The 16,391-nt window shown below is 38.0% G+C and overlaps 1 protein-coding gene across 2 annotated transcripts in view; it reads right to left on the bottom strand.

The window, feature by feature from the left end:
• Window positions 1-14,092: 14,092 nt before the first annotated feature.
• LOC134666767 (synaptotagmin-5-like) overlaps window positions 14,093-16,391 on the bottom strand; it is an 87,084-nt gene continuing 84,785 nt past the window's right edge. The window contains exons 7-8 of one of the 2 annotated variants that reach the window (XM_063524050.1): window positions 15,824-15,969; window positions 14,093-15,049 (exon numbers count right to left, since the gene is read on the bottom strand). In XM_063524050.1, coding sequence (XP_063380120.1) covers window positions 14,903-15,049; window positions 15,824-15,969 — 293 coding nt within the window. In that variant the 3' untranslated portion in view covers window positions 14,093-14,902. The remainder of the gene's footprint in view (window positions 15,050-15,823; window positions 15,970-16,391) is intronic. The other variant, XM_063524049.1, reaches the window with a different exon arrangement.

Here is a 16,391-nt window from a genome sequence, read left to right as displayed (position 1 = left end):
CTTGCGGTATGGTATGTCTTATTCTTACTATGTGTTATGTGCACCCAGCAACAAAAACAGCAACATGTCTATGTACCGCTCCTTGTATTGAGCCTTAATTCTTAATACATATGTAACTTCTACATGCATACATGATGCAATCCGGGTTTTCATGGAAATGTTGTTTTCAATCAGCTTCTTGCCTAAAACCAAAAACTGCTCGTAAGCAATGTGATTGTTAGAAATATGAGGAGCGAGAGCACAGGGAAACAGGCGTTGGATTACAACCGAGATCACGGTAAATGAATAACGCAATGGCATATGAGTGCGTATATTAACATCACATTAATATCGTACTATACATCGATCTTTGAGATAGCAAGCACATATTTAAAGTATGTATATATAAGTTTTATATGTAAAAACATTAATTAATAAAATAATAAAGGGACGACACAATCTTACACGGCTGCTTGATCGGGGAGCCATAGACAAAGAGAGAGATGGACCACAGATTGAAAATCTATTATACCAATGTACGGCATAGACTATACAGACGATTTCCAACACGCCTCCTTATGTTGTACATTGGATAATCTTACAACAGGATACCATGATAGAATATTGAACAAGTACTGAACAAGATAAAATAGAAACTAACTGGTATGATGATGATTACTCTAAACATAACAAGCAACAACAGCTATGACTCCGAGTATTTAGTTATACATTTCAGTTTCAGATTTTACAAATTTCATCAGTACTTACATGAGCATTTTACACAAATTTTTACTTCATGCATTAAGTCTAAACACAATATTCTCCGCAAGTCTACATCTTTAGTTTTACTATAGGATTCTTTGACTAACAACATCTATGCACTTTGATTATCATAGATCACACTGACATTGAATTGTTTACCAATTATTTCTAACAAGAAATTCTTGATAAAGCACATGCCCTTGCATACAATAGAAAAACAAAGAATTTACTCTTTGTACAGGAAAGCGCAACACATAGTTGTTTCCTAGCTTCCTAAATGATGACATTATTATAAAGTTGAACTACAAAGCAAGTATAAAACTTGCGGTCAGTTATGTCACAAATACAATTAGCGTCTGAAAAACGTTTATTTCAAGGTATTATCTGATTTCGAAATAAAGACCACAATTGATTGTAATGGCTTAATACCTCAATATTCGCCCTGCAGTCCGCCAATGGCTCCTATCATAAACATGTACTGAACTGACTTGACTGGCTACACAGATATAAAATGTCTGGGCGAGTACAGCAGACACAAAACATAAGTGAGCCTAGTAGTCGTATAGGCAACTATTTAAGTATAAACATTGTCATCATGCTTGTAGACTTTTCTCATTTCTAATTTACATTTGTAGCACTCAAGCAGCCTCTATGTATATATAATCATGCTAGTTTAAAACAGTTACATTATTGTACATAATAACGTTCATCCCTAAACAATTTTTTAAATTACAAGATGACGTATTTCAAGGTGCTGTTTTTGCAATGATGTAACTGTCTGAATACAATTATTATTAAAAAAAACATAAAAATCATTGACAAATATTATTTACAGCCTTATAATTGTGTACTCAGTCTTATTACATAAGCCAATAATAGCATGTTATAGGTAACAGCTGACATACACATAGCTTATATTCCTTTTTGTATGTACATTAGGTATCTGTTTTTGAGAGCAACATGTGGAAATTTTAATATTTAACATTGGGCTCAAGCTAGTTATGTTTGTGGCTAGCTACAAATACATTTTATTTTTAAGTAAATATCTGTTATTACTAATATTGGAAACCGGTTGGCTGCTCCAGATCTTTAACTAACTCACCAAAAAAAAACGTGGTAACGTCAATAAGATTCATACTCAGAACCAACTGATTTGCAATAATAATCCAAATTTGATGTTGAATGTCTAAACCACAGGCAAATAAGTATCAAAATAATCAATTTCCTCTTTTTAACTATAACCTGATAAGTAACAACAAGTGCCTAGTGGCTGTAAGAACATAAAAAAAAATGTTTCCACCAAAAATAACATTCAACAGATGGTCAACAAACTCTGAGGGCAGTCAACTGTGTGAGCGGTCGACTAACTCCTACACGTTGAAAATAACCACAGAGCTAATACCTTCCATGGCACCGTATCCACTCATGTATTTTATGTGAATACACGGCCGGAGAAAGTAGACGGCTCCTGTGATGAAACTGATAAACTTGCTGCAGCCAAGAGATGACATGTGGGAAATTATCAAACCTTTTCGGGAAAAATACCTCAGGTACTCCACACTGGGCGAGATTTGGTCGGAACAAGAAACACTTCCACCAACATCGGCTCACAAATTCTGAAGATGCAGAAGGTTGCGGTAGAAAGGTGACGGGGCTACACAGCACCACATCCTCGCCGCTATCCTCGATGGTATCTTCAGATGTGCGATACAGGCCAGACAGAGGGACTGCACTGTTGAGCACGCATCCTCCTCTGAAACCATTTGAGTCCTGATTAGATATATTATAATTCAAACAATCATCATGGTTTTTTGGAATATTATGACTAATATCACAGTCATTACTACCTATACTAATATCACAGTAAGTATTTAAAACATTATTGCAGCAAGAATTAATCTCAATTTGTCTATTATTATTTTTGAAATGACCATTAACATTCAAATTATACATAAGATTATCAAAAATAATAAAATTGGCTCCTCTAATGTCAGCATTTGCACGTGAAAGATTATTATCTACAAATTTGTCCTCAAGTAAAACAACGCTCCTAGAATTAATAACCCTTTTAGGATTAACTGAATCTATTAAGCGAAATCCTTTGCACATTTCACCAAATTCTTCAAAAACATGCTGTTTTGCCGTATCATACAACTTACATCTCTTCTGATTAGGCACATGAGAGTATGCTATAGAGCCAAAAATATGTAGACGACGAAGATCTAACCAATCAGATCCGGTCCGTACACAATCATGAAATCTACTTGACAATGCACTGGTAGGCGACAAATAAGTGGCTGTCATATTAGCCACGCCCCAATAGCAGTCAGGCAACTGAGATTCTTGTATCATGGCTCGAGCAAAAAACATATGACAAAATCTCTCACTAGTACCAACTTGAGAATGAGCAAAAATAGTTTGGTGAATAATGCTTTCCTTTTTAAGGTAATTGGACAAATTTTTAATGCAACCTATAGTACTCTGGTCAATACACAAAACTTTAATATGCAATCTAGTGTGGCTTTCAATTAATGTTTCAAAATTAACTAAATTAGAACTCACCTCAGACTTTTTCTTCAGAAAGCAGCTGAAGATACATCTTAATTTGTCATTGGTAGATGTCAGCAAATACTGAGCTCCGCCCCAGCTGGGTATAAGAACCAGTCCGGCACAGTCATAAAGCACCAGGTGCAGAAGGTTGGCAGCACGCTCTGCACTTGACTGTGGAAACGATGTATCACACATCTTCCAAGTAAGGCAGGCAATGCACCGAGCCATCACGCCGTCTTCAGCCTGAAATACGACACAACACTCATGCCCTCCACCTAGTACAGACATACCATGGTTCACACCTAAATGCTTGTGCCCAGTAAAAGGCACAACAGCAGCAGCATTGGCACTCGTGGATCCTTGTCTATACAGGGACATAGAGTTACCTAATAGGGGGTCAGGTCGAGTTTGCACATCTACATTAGACTTGAAGAGTTCATTTTTAACAATTAATGACTGATTGCCTGTGATTTGACATATTGTACTATAAGAATTGCAATAATTGTTTGACAACACTACAACATAACCGGATTTAGTAATTTCACTAACAGACATTAAATTTTTCCTTAAATTAGGCACATATGGCACATTTAGAGTCAATTCAGGAGAGATAAAAGTCTTACCAATAACTACACTATTTAGTTGCTGTCCATTGGCTACTGTGATCACACATTTCTTGTTTTTGGCATCATGAAGTAGAGACAAGTCACCAGACTTAAGAGCCGAAGTCCCGCTGTCGAGCACATATTCCTTGGAATGTGTTGCTGAGCAAGCGGGAGCAGACATAGTGTGCTCCTGTCCAGTTTTCTTCATTTCTTCTCGCTTCTTCTTAAAACAGTGGCCTATCTTCTGACAGTTCTGATAGCAAGTACATATGTTATTGTTGGTTTTCTTCTTCCTGGTAGCCATAAAGGCTAAGTTGTCTGTTGTGTTACAATTACATCGGCTTCGTCTGTGATCTTCTTGAAGTAGTCTAGTTTTGACCACTTCACTGGTCAAGGTGCTGGTGAGGTTAGCCGTCTCAAGGCTAGACACTAGTGCAGTGAACTCCTCCAGTAGAATCTCAGCAGTTTCTTCATCGTCGATTACGTAGAGGTGTGGTTCACATGACAGACAAATTTTTGCTAAAGCCCGTCCATCATTTGTCGTATCCGTGTCTGTGCCACCGACGCAGCCCCATAAACCGTCGAGGGTAAGCACCATTATCACAGCAAATTGCCATTTAATCCATTTTTCCAAGCCTTTCAATTTCACTAAGCTGGATATGGAGGTTATGTCGCACGTGCATGCAGTCGTCCCTGGTTGCGCCATTGCCGACCGTAACTCGGGTAATCTGGTAATTATCACAACGCCTTTTAGCTTTTCTTAAGCTTTTGTGTCTGGGCCCATAACCTGTTAGAAATATGAGGAGCGAGAGCACAGGGAAACAGGCGTTGGATTACAACCGAGATCACGGTAAATGAATAACGCAATGGCATATGAGTGCGTATATTAACATCACATTAATATCGTACTATACATCGATCTTTGAGATAGCAAGCACATATTTAAAGTATGTATATATAAGTTTTATATGTAAAAACATTAATTAATAAAATAATAAAGGGACGACACAATCTTACACGGCTGCTTGATCGGGGAGCCATAGACAAAGAGAGAGATGGACCACAGATTGAAAATCTATTATACCAATGTACGGCATAGACTATACAGACGATTTCCAACAGTGATTTTCGCAAATGTAGCAGTAGAAATAGGAAAATATGATGTCAAGTATAACTCATTACCTTTGTACTAAATCAGCCTTTTATCGAACTATTAATTGATTTATCCCTTAAAGTTTTGCTTGAAGTTCACATACTGTTATAAATTTATACATATTACGTTGAAAATTGCATTGATATTCGTGAAAAATCTGCGTATTTGTTGTGTTTACAAGTTGACAGAAATGTCACGTTGGAAACGCACGTATTTTTCCATAACATCTGTCACGTTTACTCGCGTAAAGTATTTACGCAGAATAATTCTGGCTCAGTTTTCATTATATAATTAGAAAGAGAGCGTTTTAGGTGTGAAGTTAGGCAAGTATGGAAAACTCGCGTAAAAACGTCTATAACTCATGGTACCAATTGAATTTTTTAGTTCTTTACGTGACCGGTAGAGGCTCTGTACAATTACTCCATACATTTTCCTTAACTTTCTCACTGTCTTCACTTCTCACTGTCATTCACGAAACTGATAGTAGAGCTACAGAAAGCCTACGTGAAAATGACAACTTAGATGTCCTTATTTTTGTGACGATTGAAGTGTATATGTTTTCTTGGACACCTTGCCCGCTCAGGTATATCTGCTGCTGACTGTTCAAAGGGTTAGAAGTCCTGTACAAGATAGATGTAGGTAAATTGTAGGCAATCTAGGGGCACGGTAGTGCCCCGCCAAGTGTTTTTTTTTTGTGGTGCAGGTGACCAATAAAACAAAACTGGATCTTATAAATAGACATTTTATTCAGACATTGTAAAGAAAATACAAAGTAAAATTTTCTCCACACAAAGAGACATATAGTTACAAATTTATACGTATATTTTTAGGAATAATTTCAATATAATTACATAAGAATAGAATATTTGAACGACTGCACAGAAGACGTCACCCCTATGTTGTGACGAGAGAATACTGATACAATAGTACAATATTATCCATACTAACAGTAAAGGGTCCACAGACGTGGCAATCTGACCACCAATCTGTCGTTCAACTTAGTAAGACTCTGCTTCTCTCCTCTCCTCTGCTTCAAGATTTTACTGTTTTCAGACTCGTATAAGTAATTAAGTCGAAACTCGGGTTTTTTTCAACCTCTTCGAGACCCTAGAGACTTGTCTTTTCAGAGAACTCATTTTTGCAAAAAAAATCAAAATGCATTGTCTGTATGTAAATTTCATGGGTTAGAGTCAGACCAAGATAGTCTAACGCATGTACGGCGACCACCTTACACACTATCGACACAGAATATATAATAGTACTAGGTACAGAAGACTCACTCTAACAAAACGCGTCTGTCACGATCAGCACAGATATGGCCGCTAGGTGGCGACAGCGCCACGCGCGGTTTATGGTAAACCCCAAAATTGGGGTCGAACGGATGTACTTTTAGCTACCTGTAGCAAAGCGACGAAATCGTGGAGTGAGCCACGCCTGCTATACAATACAATACCATTTATTTCTCTCATATAAGCTTACAGTAGTTTACCAATTCGCTTACACGATTTGCTATCGATACGTGCACCGTACCGCACCAAAGTCTGAAGGCTTTAACGCTAGTTCTATTGCAAAATGGTAGCCAGATTGTACCTCATGTAGATCCCAAAAATGGATGAGGGCAAAACTCGACAGTTGACGTTTGATAAATAGTTACATATTCACTAACTATGGATTAAATACAATCATTTAAAAAATAATCTTAACCCTTTTAGTAAATTTCATAAGTACTGATGTTCAAAGCTCAAAATTTCGATCATTCCCCAATTTTTATCAGTTTTTGGCAGTATTTCACGTGTAGGTAACTTATATTATGACTATGTTAATCGTTGAGTACGGTCCATCGGGATTGTAGGAAGGAATTTAAACAATTTACGTACAATGTAGTATTGTAAAATGTAGGCAGGCATTTTAGTTAAAACTTAGATTGATGTTTAGAGTTTGTGCGAAAAGTGTCGTGGAATGTATGGGGCCCAATACATTCCACAACTCTTCTATTTCCGCACAGACTACTATGGTGCCACAGTATAGATTAGGTACCTATTAATGTTCAGTAAGTATAAGTAAGTGTAACCCTTTAAAGTTAAGGCATAAGGCTCTCAAAAATCATGCAAAATTGAATCCTGTCTCTTTGAAACAAAGTTCAAAATCAGGTGGGAAATATATTCCCACTGCCTTATAATGGCTTCAGAAGGTATGGTATACCCACTTTGGGGTAGGTATACCTACCTACTTCTGAACAGGTATGACCCCAAAGCGATCTCAGAATAAAAATTAAAAAAGTACCCACCTGATACATTTTTAAAATTGTGAAAACTAAACTAAAATAATATACCTATGCATAGGTATAAGTACCTAGGTACTTGATATACACAGAATAGTACTTATTACTCGTATTAGAGTTGATGTTCGAGACATTATTATAACACGGTTTTTAAATTCGAATTTGAATTGTTAGATAAATGTTTACGATACAATTTGGTACAAGTATGAATTATAGGGTAAAGGCACCAGTAGTCAGCCTTATAACGACTTTTTTAAGTTTGAACGTTCGGCATTTCTACAGGATTAGTCGGATAATTAAACTAATGACATAGTTAGATCAATTGTTTATCATAATTTTAAAACAGAATATTTAAAAAAATAACAATTCTCTTTATAATATATGTAATTAAGTTAAAACAAAAAGTGGCACTTTTCTCCAGTAGTCAGCCTCCAAAATCCAGTAAGCAGCCTCTGTGTACCCAGTACTCAGCCTTTATAATATTCATAATAATTTGATCAAAATCACATATATTTATATCATAACCAACAATATGATTATCATTATTTTTTCTTATAAGTACCTACATACAATTCTTATGACACGAAATTTGTTAGTTAAGTATACTATGTAGGTAAGTACTTCTTAACTAAAAAAGTTGTCAAGTGGACCCCAGGCTCCCATGAGCCCTGGAAAAAATGCCGGGATAACGCGAGGAAGAAGAAGGTACCTATTCTAGGTAACTTTCTATGCAGATCTAATTATCATTAATAAACAAAGTCATATACCTACCGGGAAAAAGCAAAATGATAGTTATGTATAGTTAACGTCATAACTATGTATACACTTTTGAACCTTATTTCAATGAGATAGAGTTTAAAAATGTGAACATATTTTTGGCGGCGACGCACCAAGCAACGGCAATGGCTGAGTATTGGATCCGCGAAGTGAAGTGTAGAAGTTCCAGTGGTCAGCCGCATTACAACGTAATTTCAAATGCGGCTGACTACTGGATTTTACTTAAAATTGACTAGGGCATGCCTAACTAAATTTGAAAATGTAAATTTAACGGTCCCAACGGTCGTATTGGCTCAAAAATAATAAAATAAACGAATAACCCAAAGGTCAGCCGTGGGGGGCTGAACACTGGATTTTTTGGAAAAAAGTGTTATCCAGTGGCCAGCCCCCTCAATTTATAAGTGAAATATTGATATTTTCATCAAAAGATGATCCAATTTAAAAGATAAACTAATAAACAAACCAATCATTAACAAAAATAATAACTTATAACATTAAAACATAGTTTTTCTTGCCTGTTAAGAGAACACCACGTGCAGTAAAAAATATGGCGGACATGACACTTTTGCACTTGTCGACAAACAGCACCTGTATGAACGAGTATATTTCTTCCCCCCGTTCCCTCACCGCACCTGTCGTATGACGTATTAACCAATAAGGAATCAAAGCTCCTATTCGAGTACTCGCGATTTGTTTAAACGAATATACAGTTCAACGGCACCCCCATTCCTTTTAGCCCGAGTGTTAAGGACCTGGGGGTGCACTTGGATTGCACTCTGAGCTGGAGGTCGCAGGTTGCCGAGATCAGTCGGAAGGTTACTGGTAGCCTTCATGCACTTAACAGGCTCAGACACTTCTTGCCGGTTAAAACCAAAACATTGTTGGTTAACAGCTTGATTTTACCCATTATCGACTATGGTGATGTGTGTTATCCGGACTTAAACGAGGAACTTCTTAACAAGTTGGACCGTCTCCTTAATAATTGTATCCGCTTCATTTTCTGTCTTCGGAAATATGATCACGTGTCCTCATTTCGCACACAGCTCGGCTGGCTCCCTATTCGTCAACGGCGTAATATTCGCATGCTCTGTACTCTCTACTCTATTATCAATGACCCACACTCCCCTGAATATCTCAAATCCTTCTTTCACTTTTTGGGTGACTCTCGTGACCGTAAGCTTCGCTCTACCGGCAACAGAGCTCTGTCTATCCCTCTTCATCGGACGGGTTTTATGTCCGATTCATTCTCCATTCAGGTGGCCCGCCTCTGGAATGGTCTTCCCCCTAACATTAGGAAAGCACCTAACAAGTATGCTTTTAAAAAATCTGTGCGTGATTTCTTTGCTGGCAGTTCAAAGAAGAATTAAGTATCTGTCTGACAAGTCGTATAATATCTATATATTTTATATGTATGTATATATATATATATATATATATATATGTATGTATTATTAATCTATATTTATGTATTAATGCCATATTTATTAAAGAATCGGTGATATATGTATGTATGTACTTTGTATATATTTTGTTTCTAGATAAGTTCTCTTCTGGTTTTCTAATGCACCGCCTACAATATTTTCTGCTTGGCCTTAAGGTTGACTGGTAGAGAATGCCTCAAGGCATTAAGTTCGCCTTTTGTACATTAAGTTATTCTTTTGTGCAATAAAGTTTTAAATAAATAAATAAATAAATAAATATACCAGATATTTATGACCAATAAACGACTCAAAAGGCTGACCACTGGTCCCTGGCTGGCCACTGGTGCTGTTACCCTAACTGGACGCCTACCGCGAACAATCGAAATTCATACTTATATAGCGCCATTAGGGCACGCGTACACCGGTATTCCTCAAACTGCGGGAGTGAACGGCCAACTTGAAGCGAATGATTAGTAGGATATATGTAGATGAGTGGATTTTCGATGTTCGCGACAACTTGCAGAATAAGTTTTTCTACATTGTACCATTACTATTACTATTACTATTACTTTTAGTAGCTTAAGTGTATTGGTAACATTATTGGTATATGTTTACTTAATTAAGTATACTGTGTAGGTACAGTCAGTGGCAGAGATTAGGTACTAAGAGGAGTAATCCCAGTTCTAACCGCAGCTGCACTACCGGTACTGAACGCGTCGCTGTCATTGTCAATTTCAATAGTAAAATTGACAGTAATGCAGCTGCGGTTAGAAATGGAATGTTACCATAAGGGGGCAAATACGCTCAATGATCACATATAATTTGCCTGCTTTCTGATACTGAAAGTACTGGCATGTAGGTATAGTAGTGTACCCTATGATGGGCGTGGAACCAGTAATGGGACAAAAAACCACAAATCCTGTAAAATAAGTGTCTAAAAGTAGTTTATAAACACTGCCTGTATATTATCATAAATAAGAATCCTAGAGCTGTTTCAGTTTGAATTTTTATTAAATTTGGTTGTTTTTTAAGAAATTGGCGTCAACCCAAAAGTTGACGTGTCACTGAAAAAAAATACCACTACGAATTCTTATCATCTTCGCTAAGAGAGGTGAGTTAATTTATTAAATTTTAATTAATTAATACTTGATGAAAACTAAAATGTGTTTTGTTAATTGCATTTACCATGAGATAAGGTATACAACATACTATGTTGTGAGTCCACAGATGTAAAAAAATAGTGGTATTTGGCCCAATCCCATTATAGGAGCTGTAAAACTGCATACCTCCTATAATGGGAAATTTACATAATGATGCTTGCCATGCCATCATTTCATGTTTAAACAATACAGAAGTAAAATGTAGTTACGAAATATGTCAACCAGAAGATATGCTCGGACTTCGGATAAATTAATATCGTTTTTTAGTGTGCGTCAAATCTTGGTAGCCGAGTTTGAGCCACTTTCCCGTTTTCCGATTGAGTTGAAATTTTGTATTCGTAATTAAATATGCAAATCGGATGATAATGCAATATTATGATAACATGGACCAGATCTGATGACCTATTTCAATATTTTATACTGATAGAGCAGTGTCCATTACTGGGGTGCCCATTACTGGAGCTTTGGTGTCCATGACTGGAGAAAAATAGCATAGTTTTAATTTGTTAAGTATGTGGAAACTCATTGCAGTATCTTTGATACAACACGCCTGAAACATGAAAGACGGGTAGGACTTTCATCTTTCAATACGCTAAGCGGTAGACCATTCACATGTATTAGGGAAATATCACAAATACTCCAAATTCCCTCTTAAATGTCCCATGACTGGTGCTGTTACTATATGTATTAGTTTAACGTTTAGCTTATCTATTTTTGTATGACTGCTTACATTATTTCGGATAGGTTTGTGTGTGTGTGTGTGTGCCTTTAGGTATGTAGAATTGTAGATTATTCTGTGTGCGTAATTATAACACGTAGTACACATCATACATGCCATTTGGCGTCTACAAATGCATCCGATAATCGCATGCGATTTGCGTAGGTAAATGAGTCAGACCGAGAAAAGTCTGCAGCGGTTTTGATAGCCCACGCAGTTCAAGTGAAACGTCAAACTTCTATGAAATTATGACGTGTAAATAACACTTGCACTGAGTGGGCTCTCGAAATCGTTTGGTCTAACTCTAACTACATTTCGGCATTTGATCGATCACTATCCGGCTGTTTATTTAAAATCGCATGCTATTTGTTGTTGTTACGTTTGTAGAAGAAAAAACCTCATTACCATCTGTTATACGAGGGACGTCTGAAAACTTCTAAGCCTAAGATACAAAAACACAATTTTCAAAGGTAAATCACTGTTTATTTTTCGATATAATCTCCTCCCAAATCAATGCACTTTTTACATTTTTTATATAGTGCTTTTAGCCCATTAAAAAAATATTCTTTATTTTGCCCTTCAAAATGCTCCTCTACGGCCGCCTTCATCTCTTCGTCACTAGTAAATCGCTTTCACCTCAACTCTTTCTTCAAATTATTGAATAGAAAATAGTCGCTAGGGGCTAGGTCGGGGCTGTACGGTGGGTGGTCGATTTCGTCAAAGCCAACTTCCTTCAAAGCACGCCTCGCAACATGAGCGGTGTGGACGGGTGCGTTGTCTTGCAAAAACAAAATTCCTTTCCTTAGTTTACCTCTCCTTTTTTCAACTATTGCTTGTCGTACCTGTCTTACAAGATCTGCATAATAAAGTGCATTTATTGTGGAACCCTTTTCTAAATAATCGATTAAAAGAATACCATCACAGTCCCAAAACACCGTAGCCATTAACTTAGAGGCCGACTTTTGCACTTTAAATTTCTTCGGCGGCCGTTCCCCCTTCTCAATCCACTGCATTGATTCGGACTTACACTCCGGGTCATACTGTCTGATCCATGTTTCATCGACAGTTACTATTCGGGAACAAACTTCGTCTATATTATCTTCGCACAAGTCTAAAAACGCCTGGGAAGTTTCAACACGACGTTCTTTATCGAAGGCAGTAAGCATTTTCGGCACCCAACGAGCACTAACTTTACTCATGTGCAAATGTTCGTGTAAAATTTCTCCGACTCGTTCTTTACTTATACCTAGGACCTCAGCTATTTGCCAAACCTTAATTCTTCTATCTTCCAATACCAACTTATTGACTTTGGCTACGTTTTCTTCGGTCACTACCGATATTGGCCGCCCTGAGCGGGGGTCGTCTTCGATGGATTCCCGCCCGAGTTTAAATAAGCGACTCCACTTTTTGACTGTGGCATAAGAAGGCCCAGAAGCACCGTAAATAATAGCCATTTCCTCAAAAATACACTGCGGTGATTTTTCACTTTTTGTAAGGAACTTAATTACAGCACGATGCTTAATTTTCGTAATATTCGCTGGTAATTCACACATTATGTAGTTTCTAGTTGAATATCTCGAAACAGAATAATAAAAATCTGACATATTGTTTTCTTAATAATTTATTTTTAAATGGCCTTTCTAGCGGCCAGTATCATAAACACATATACAACCTCGAAATACCTTAGGCTTATAAGTTTTCAGACGTCCCTCGTACATATATAAAGTTACCTACAGCTATAGGTAGGTACTTACGTACCATTTGATTTTGTTACACGCTGCCGACCGGCTTTATTAAAAAATAATATAAATTTTATTACAATACTTGAATTCAATTTGCCACCATTATAAAACTTTTTTTCTTCTAACCATAAACAATTTAAAAAAATATGATTGAAATCGTTTACGTTTGAGTAGATTGTTTGGCTGAATGATTTTTTCCTTAGGCCTTTCAATTTTGTACGTGTATTTTTTTACAGTAAAATACAGCGGACAATAATTTAATAGATTTCATGGGATTATTTTACTTTTAGGAGCAAACATGACAAAAGTAAGGACTTTTTTTTTGTAAGTGTGTGTCTGGAAGATCAGATGAGCGCAGGGCTACAACCGCGAAAATCGATGTTCGCAATTTGTGGGCATCTTTCTCGGTCACTCTAATTACGGCTTTATAGGAATAAAAGAGAAAAATCCCCGCATTTGACGAATTACGATTTTCCATGTAGATGTTATTATCTCTACTTTATTGCGTAATATCCATAGAAAGTGACCGCGCGTTCTGTGTATAATTTTCTGGGGACCTAGCTAAGGGACAATCGTTTATTATAGAAAACACCAATCAAAACTTAAATAAAGTTCGCCCAAAAAAGTCTGCAGAGATTTTGCTAGCCCACGCAGTTCAAGTGTTATTTTAAACGTCAAACTTCTATGAAATTATGACGTATAAATAACACTCAATAGTGCAGCTAACTGCGTGGACTATCAAAATCGTTACAGAATTTTTTTGGTCTTACTCTACCTAAACCATAAATTACGTCATCGATTTTTGACCTCCCCCCCCCCTAAAATCATCCAAAAATCATGCTTCAAATAACCCCGTTTCTTCCTACGTCAATTACGTCATGCTATCATCATCCGATGTCCAAACCCCCCCCCCCCTCCCGATTTGAAATGACGTAGTTTATGAATAGCCCCCTATTATCGTGTGAATCTGTCGTCCAATTTTTACTTGTCGATGGGCGTCGAAGCTTTGAATATTACGTACCCAAGACACAATTTCACGCAAAAAAATACTTATGTTAAATCTCTTGCGCGGCATTACTATATTTACGCCTCTGGAGCCGCCATTAACAGGCGTTCCCCTCTGTCGAAAATAGGCGGCCAATGGTCAACCACATGTCAACCATATGTATGGATTGACGTTTATCTGACATGACGTACCTATACATTGATGTGCCCCTCCCCCGCAAAAAACGGCAGACTATTTTGTACCGAAAATTTTAGACATGGCGTCTCCATTGGTTATATCCTCTAAGATTTACGCTGTCAACATGCGCTGTACAGTCGACGTCAAAGATATTTATTATGTTTACATTTTTCGCCTTATTACAAAGGAGTAAGGTGCAAAAGCGTAAACATATCTTTGACGTCGATTGTACAGTTAAGACGCTTGCGGCACAATACACGTGGGGTCATCTTGAGCTCTAGACTTCTATAGTTCTTGGTGTTTGTGGATAAAAGACATGGTATAATAATATACTCCGCCTGGTACTCACTTCCCGTCTTTTCTAGGTCACCTGACTGACACAAGCCTACGTCATCATGCGACAGCGCTATATGATAATATGCGATAGCGCTATATATAGCGGCTATGTTATTGTGACGTAGGCTTGTGTCACTCTGGGAAGAGAAGACCATGTTTTATTAGACTATGGATAAAAGATAAACGATTGTCATCTTGGCTACGGCTGTCTCGTCCTCTTCAACCCGTTGCCCGTCTATCTGAGCGTATGCCACATGGCGACGGCTTTGCGCGTCTCCTGGGCCATTTGCGCCCAGTGACGGCCTTCGGCGGCGGGCTCGGCGGCGCCCACGCAGCACCAGCCGACAACCAGGCCGCTGCCGCCACCCGTCACCACGCACACCTGGAAAATTAAGATTAAATGAGTTTTAGGTCTTGGCTATAGGGTAGGATTAGCAAGCTGCAAGTGGCAATGGGCAGGCCACATTGCGCGCAGAGAAGATGGCCGATGGGGTCGAAAAGTGCTCGAGTGGAGACCACGGACTAGCAAGCACAGCGTAGGACGTCCACCCACAAGATGGACGGACGACCTTGTTAAGGACGCCGGAAGACGCTGCGGATGCGGATCGCTTCCAACCGGTACGAATGGAGGTCCAAGGGGGAGGCCTATGTTCAGCAGTGGACGTCTTATGGCTGAGATGATGATGATGATGATGATAGGGTAGGATAGGGTTGGGTAACATATGCCGGGATAACGCGAGGAAGAAGAGAAAGGTCTTGGCTATAGAAATGTTGGATAACCCGTTACAAGGAGAAACATGAACGCTTTCTAACAAGGACTGATAATAAGGAGGATGATAAACTTCCTGTTTGTCCCTAATGCCGTGGAAACCGCTGGCTGTGTGCGGAGGCCAAGTCTTATTGGGGAAGTGGGCAGGCGTTTGAGAAAGGATGATCATGACCCCCGCTCCGGGTCGTCCCTTATGCAAAAGGTTGTCCATCGATGTTCAACGGGGAGAGCATGATGGGCTCCTTTGCATCTGGAGGCGTGCGGGGCGAATTTGGTGAATAGTTTTTCTGTTAGTCTACTACGTAACAGCAACTCCATATATTATTAAATCCTGTTCTGTTCTGTCATAGGGACCATCATTAGATCGTGGTATAGTGACGTAGGTACCTCAATGGAAGCCTCGTTTAAATGTCCGGACGCCAGGCTGAAAGACAGGGCCTCGTTCCATACTGGATTGTTTATCTCTTTCCTGTTCGTCTTCTTCTTCTTCACTCGCTTGCCGTTCACCAGGAGGTACACTTTCACGTACACATCTGAAGAAATAAGAAAAGCAGACGAAATTTACTACCTTGTGGATAAAACTTGGTATAAGTATATGATTACTCGTATAAATATGACTAATCAGTCAAATACCTAATCATTAACGATAAGCACAATCCTAAGTCGTCTGTAATTGACAATAAGCAAAAGTTATGACTATCAAATATCAAATATCAACATTTATTCAGCAAATAGGCCACAAGGGCACTTTTACACGTCAACATTGAATTTACATAAAAGCAAAAATAATAACATCAACAATTTTATAAATTAAAACTAACAATTCAATCTAACGTATTACAATTACTAAGAGATGTATATGGTCTCTTAATGTCGAATTACATACAAAATACAGATAAAAAAACACACACAAAAAATCTATAATATTTAGAGGTGTAAATGTCTCTAGGTGTCA

The sequence above is a fragment of the Cydia fagiglandana genome, chromosome 8 (assembly GCF_963556715.1).
Source record: "Cydia fagiglandana chromosome 8, ilCydFagi1.1, whole genome shotgun sequence".
Lineage (NCBI taxonomy): Eukaryota > Metazoa > Arthropoda > Insecta > Lepidoptera > Tortricidae > Cydia > Cydia fagiglandana.
This window is presented reverse-complemented; position numbering and strand designations above follow the sequence as displayed.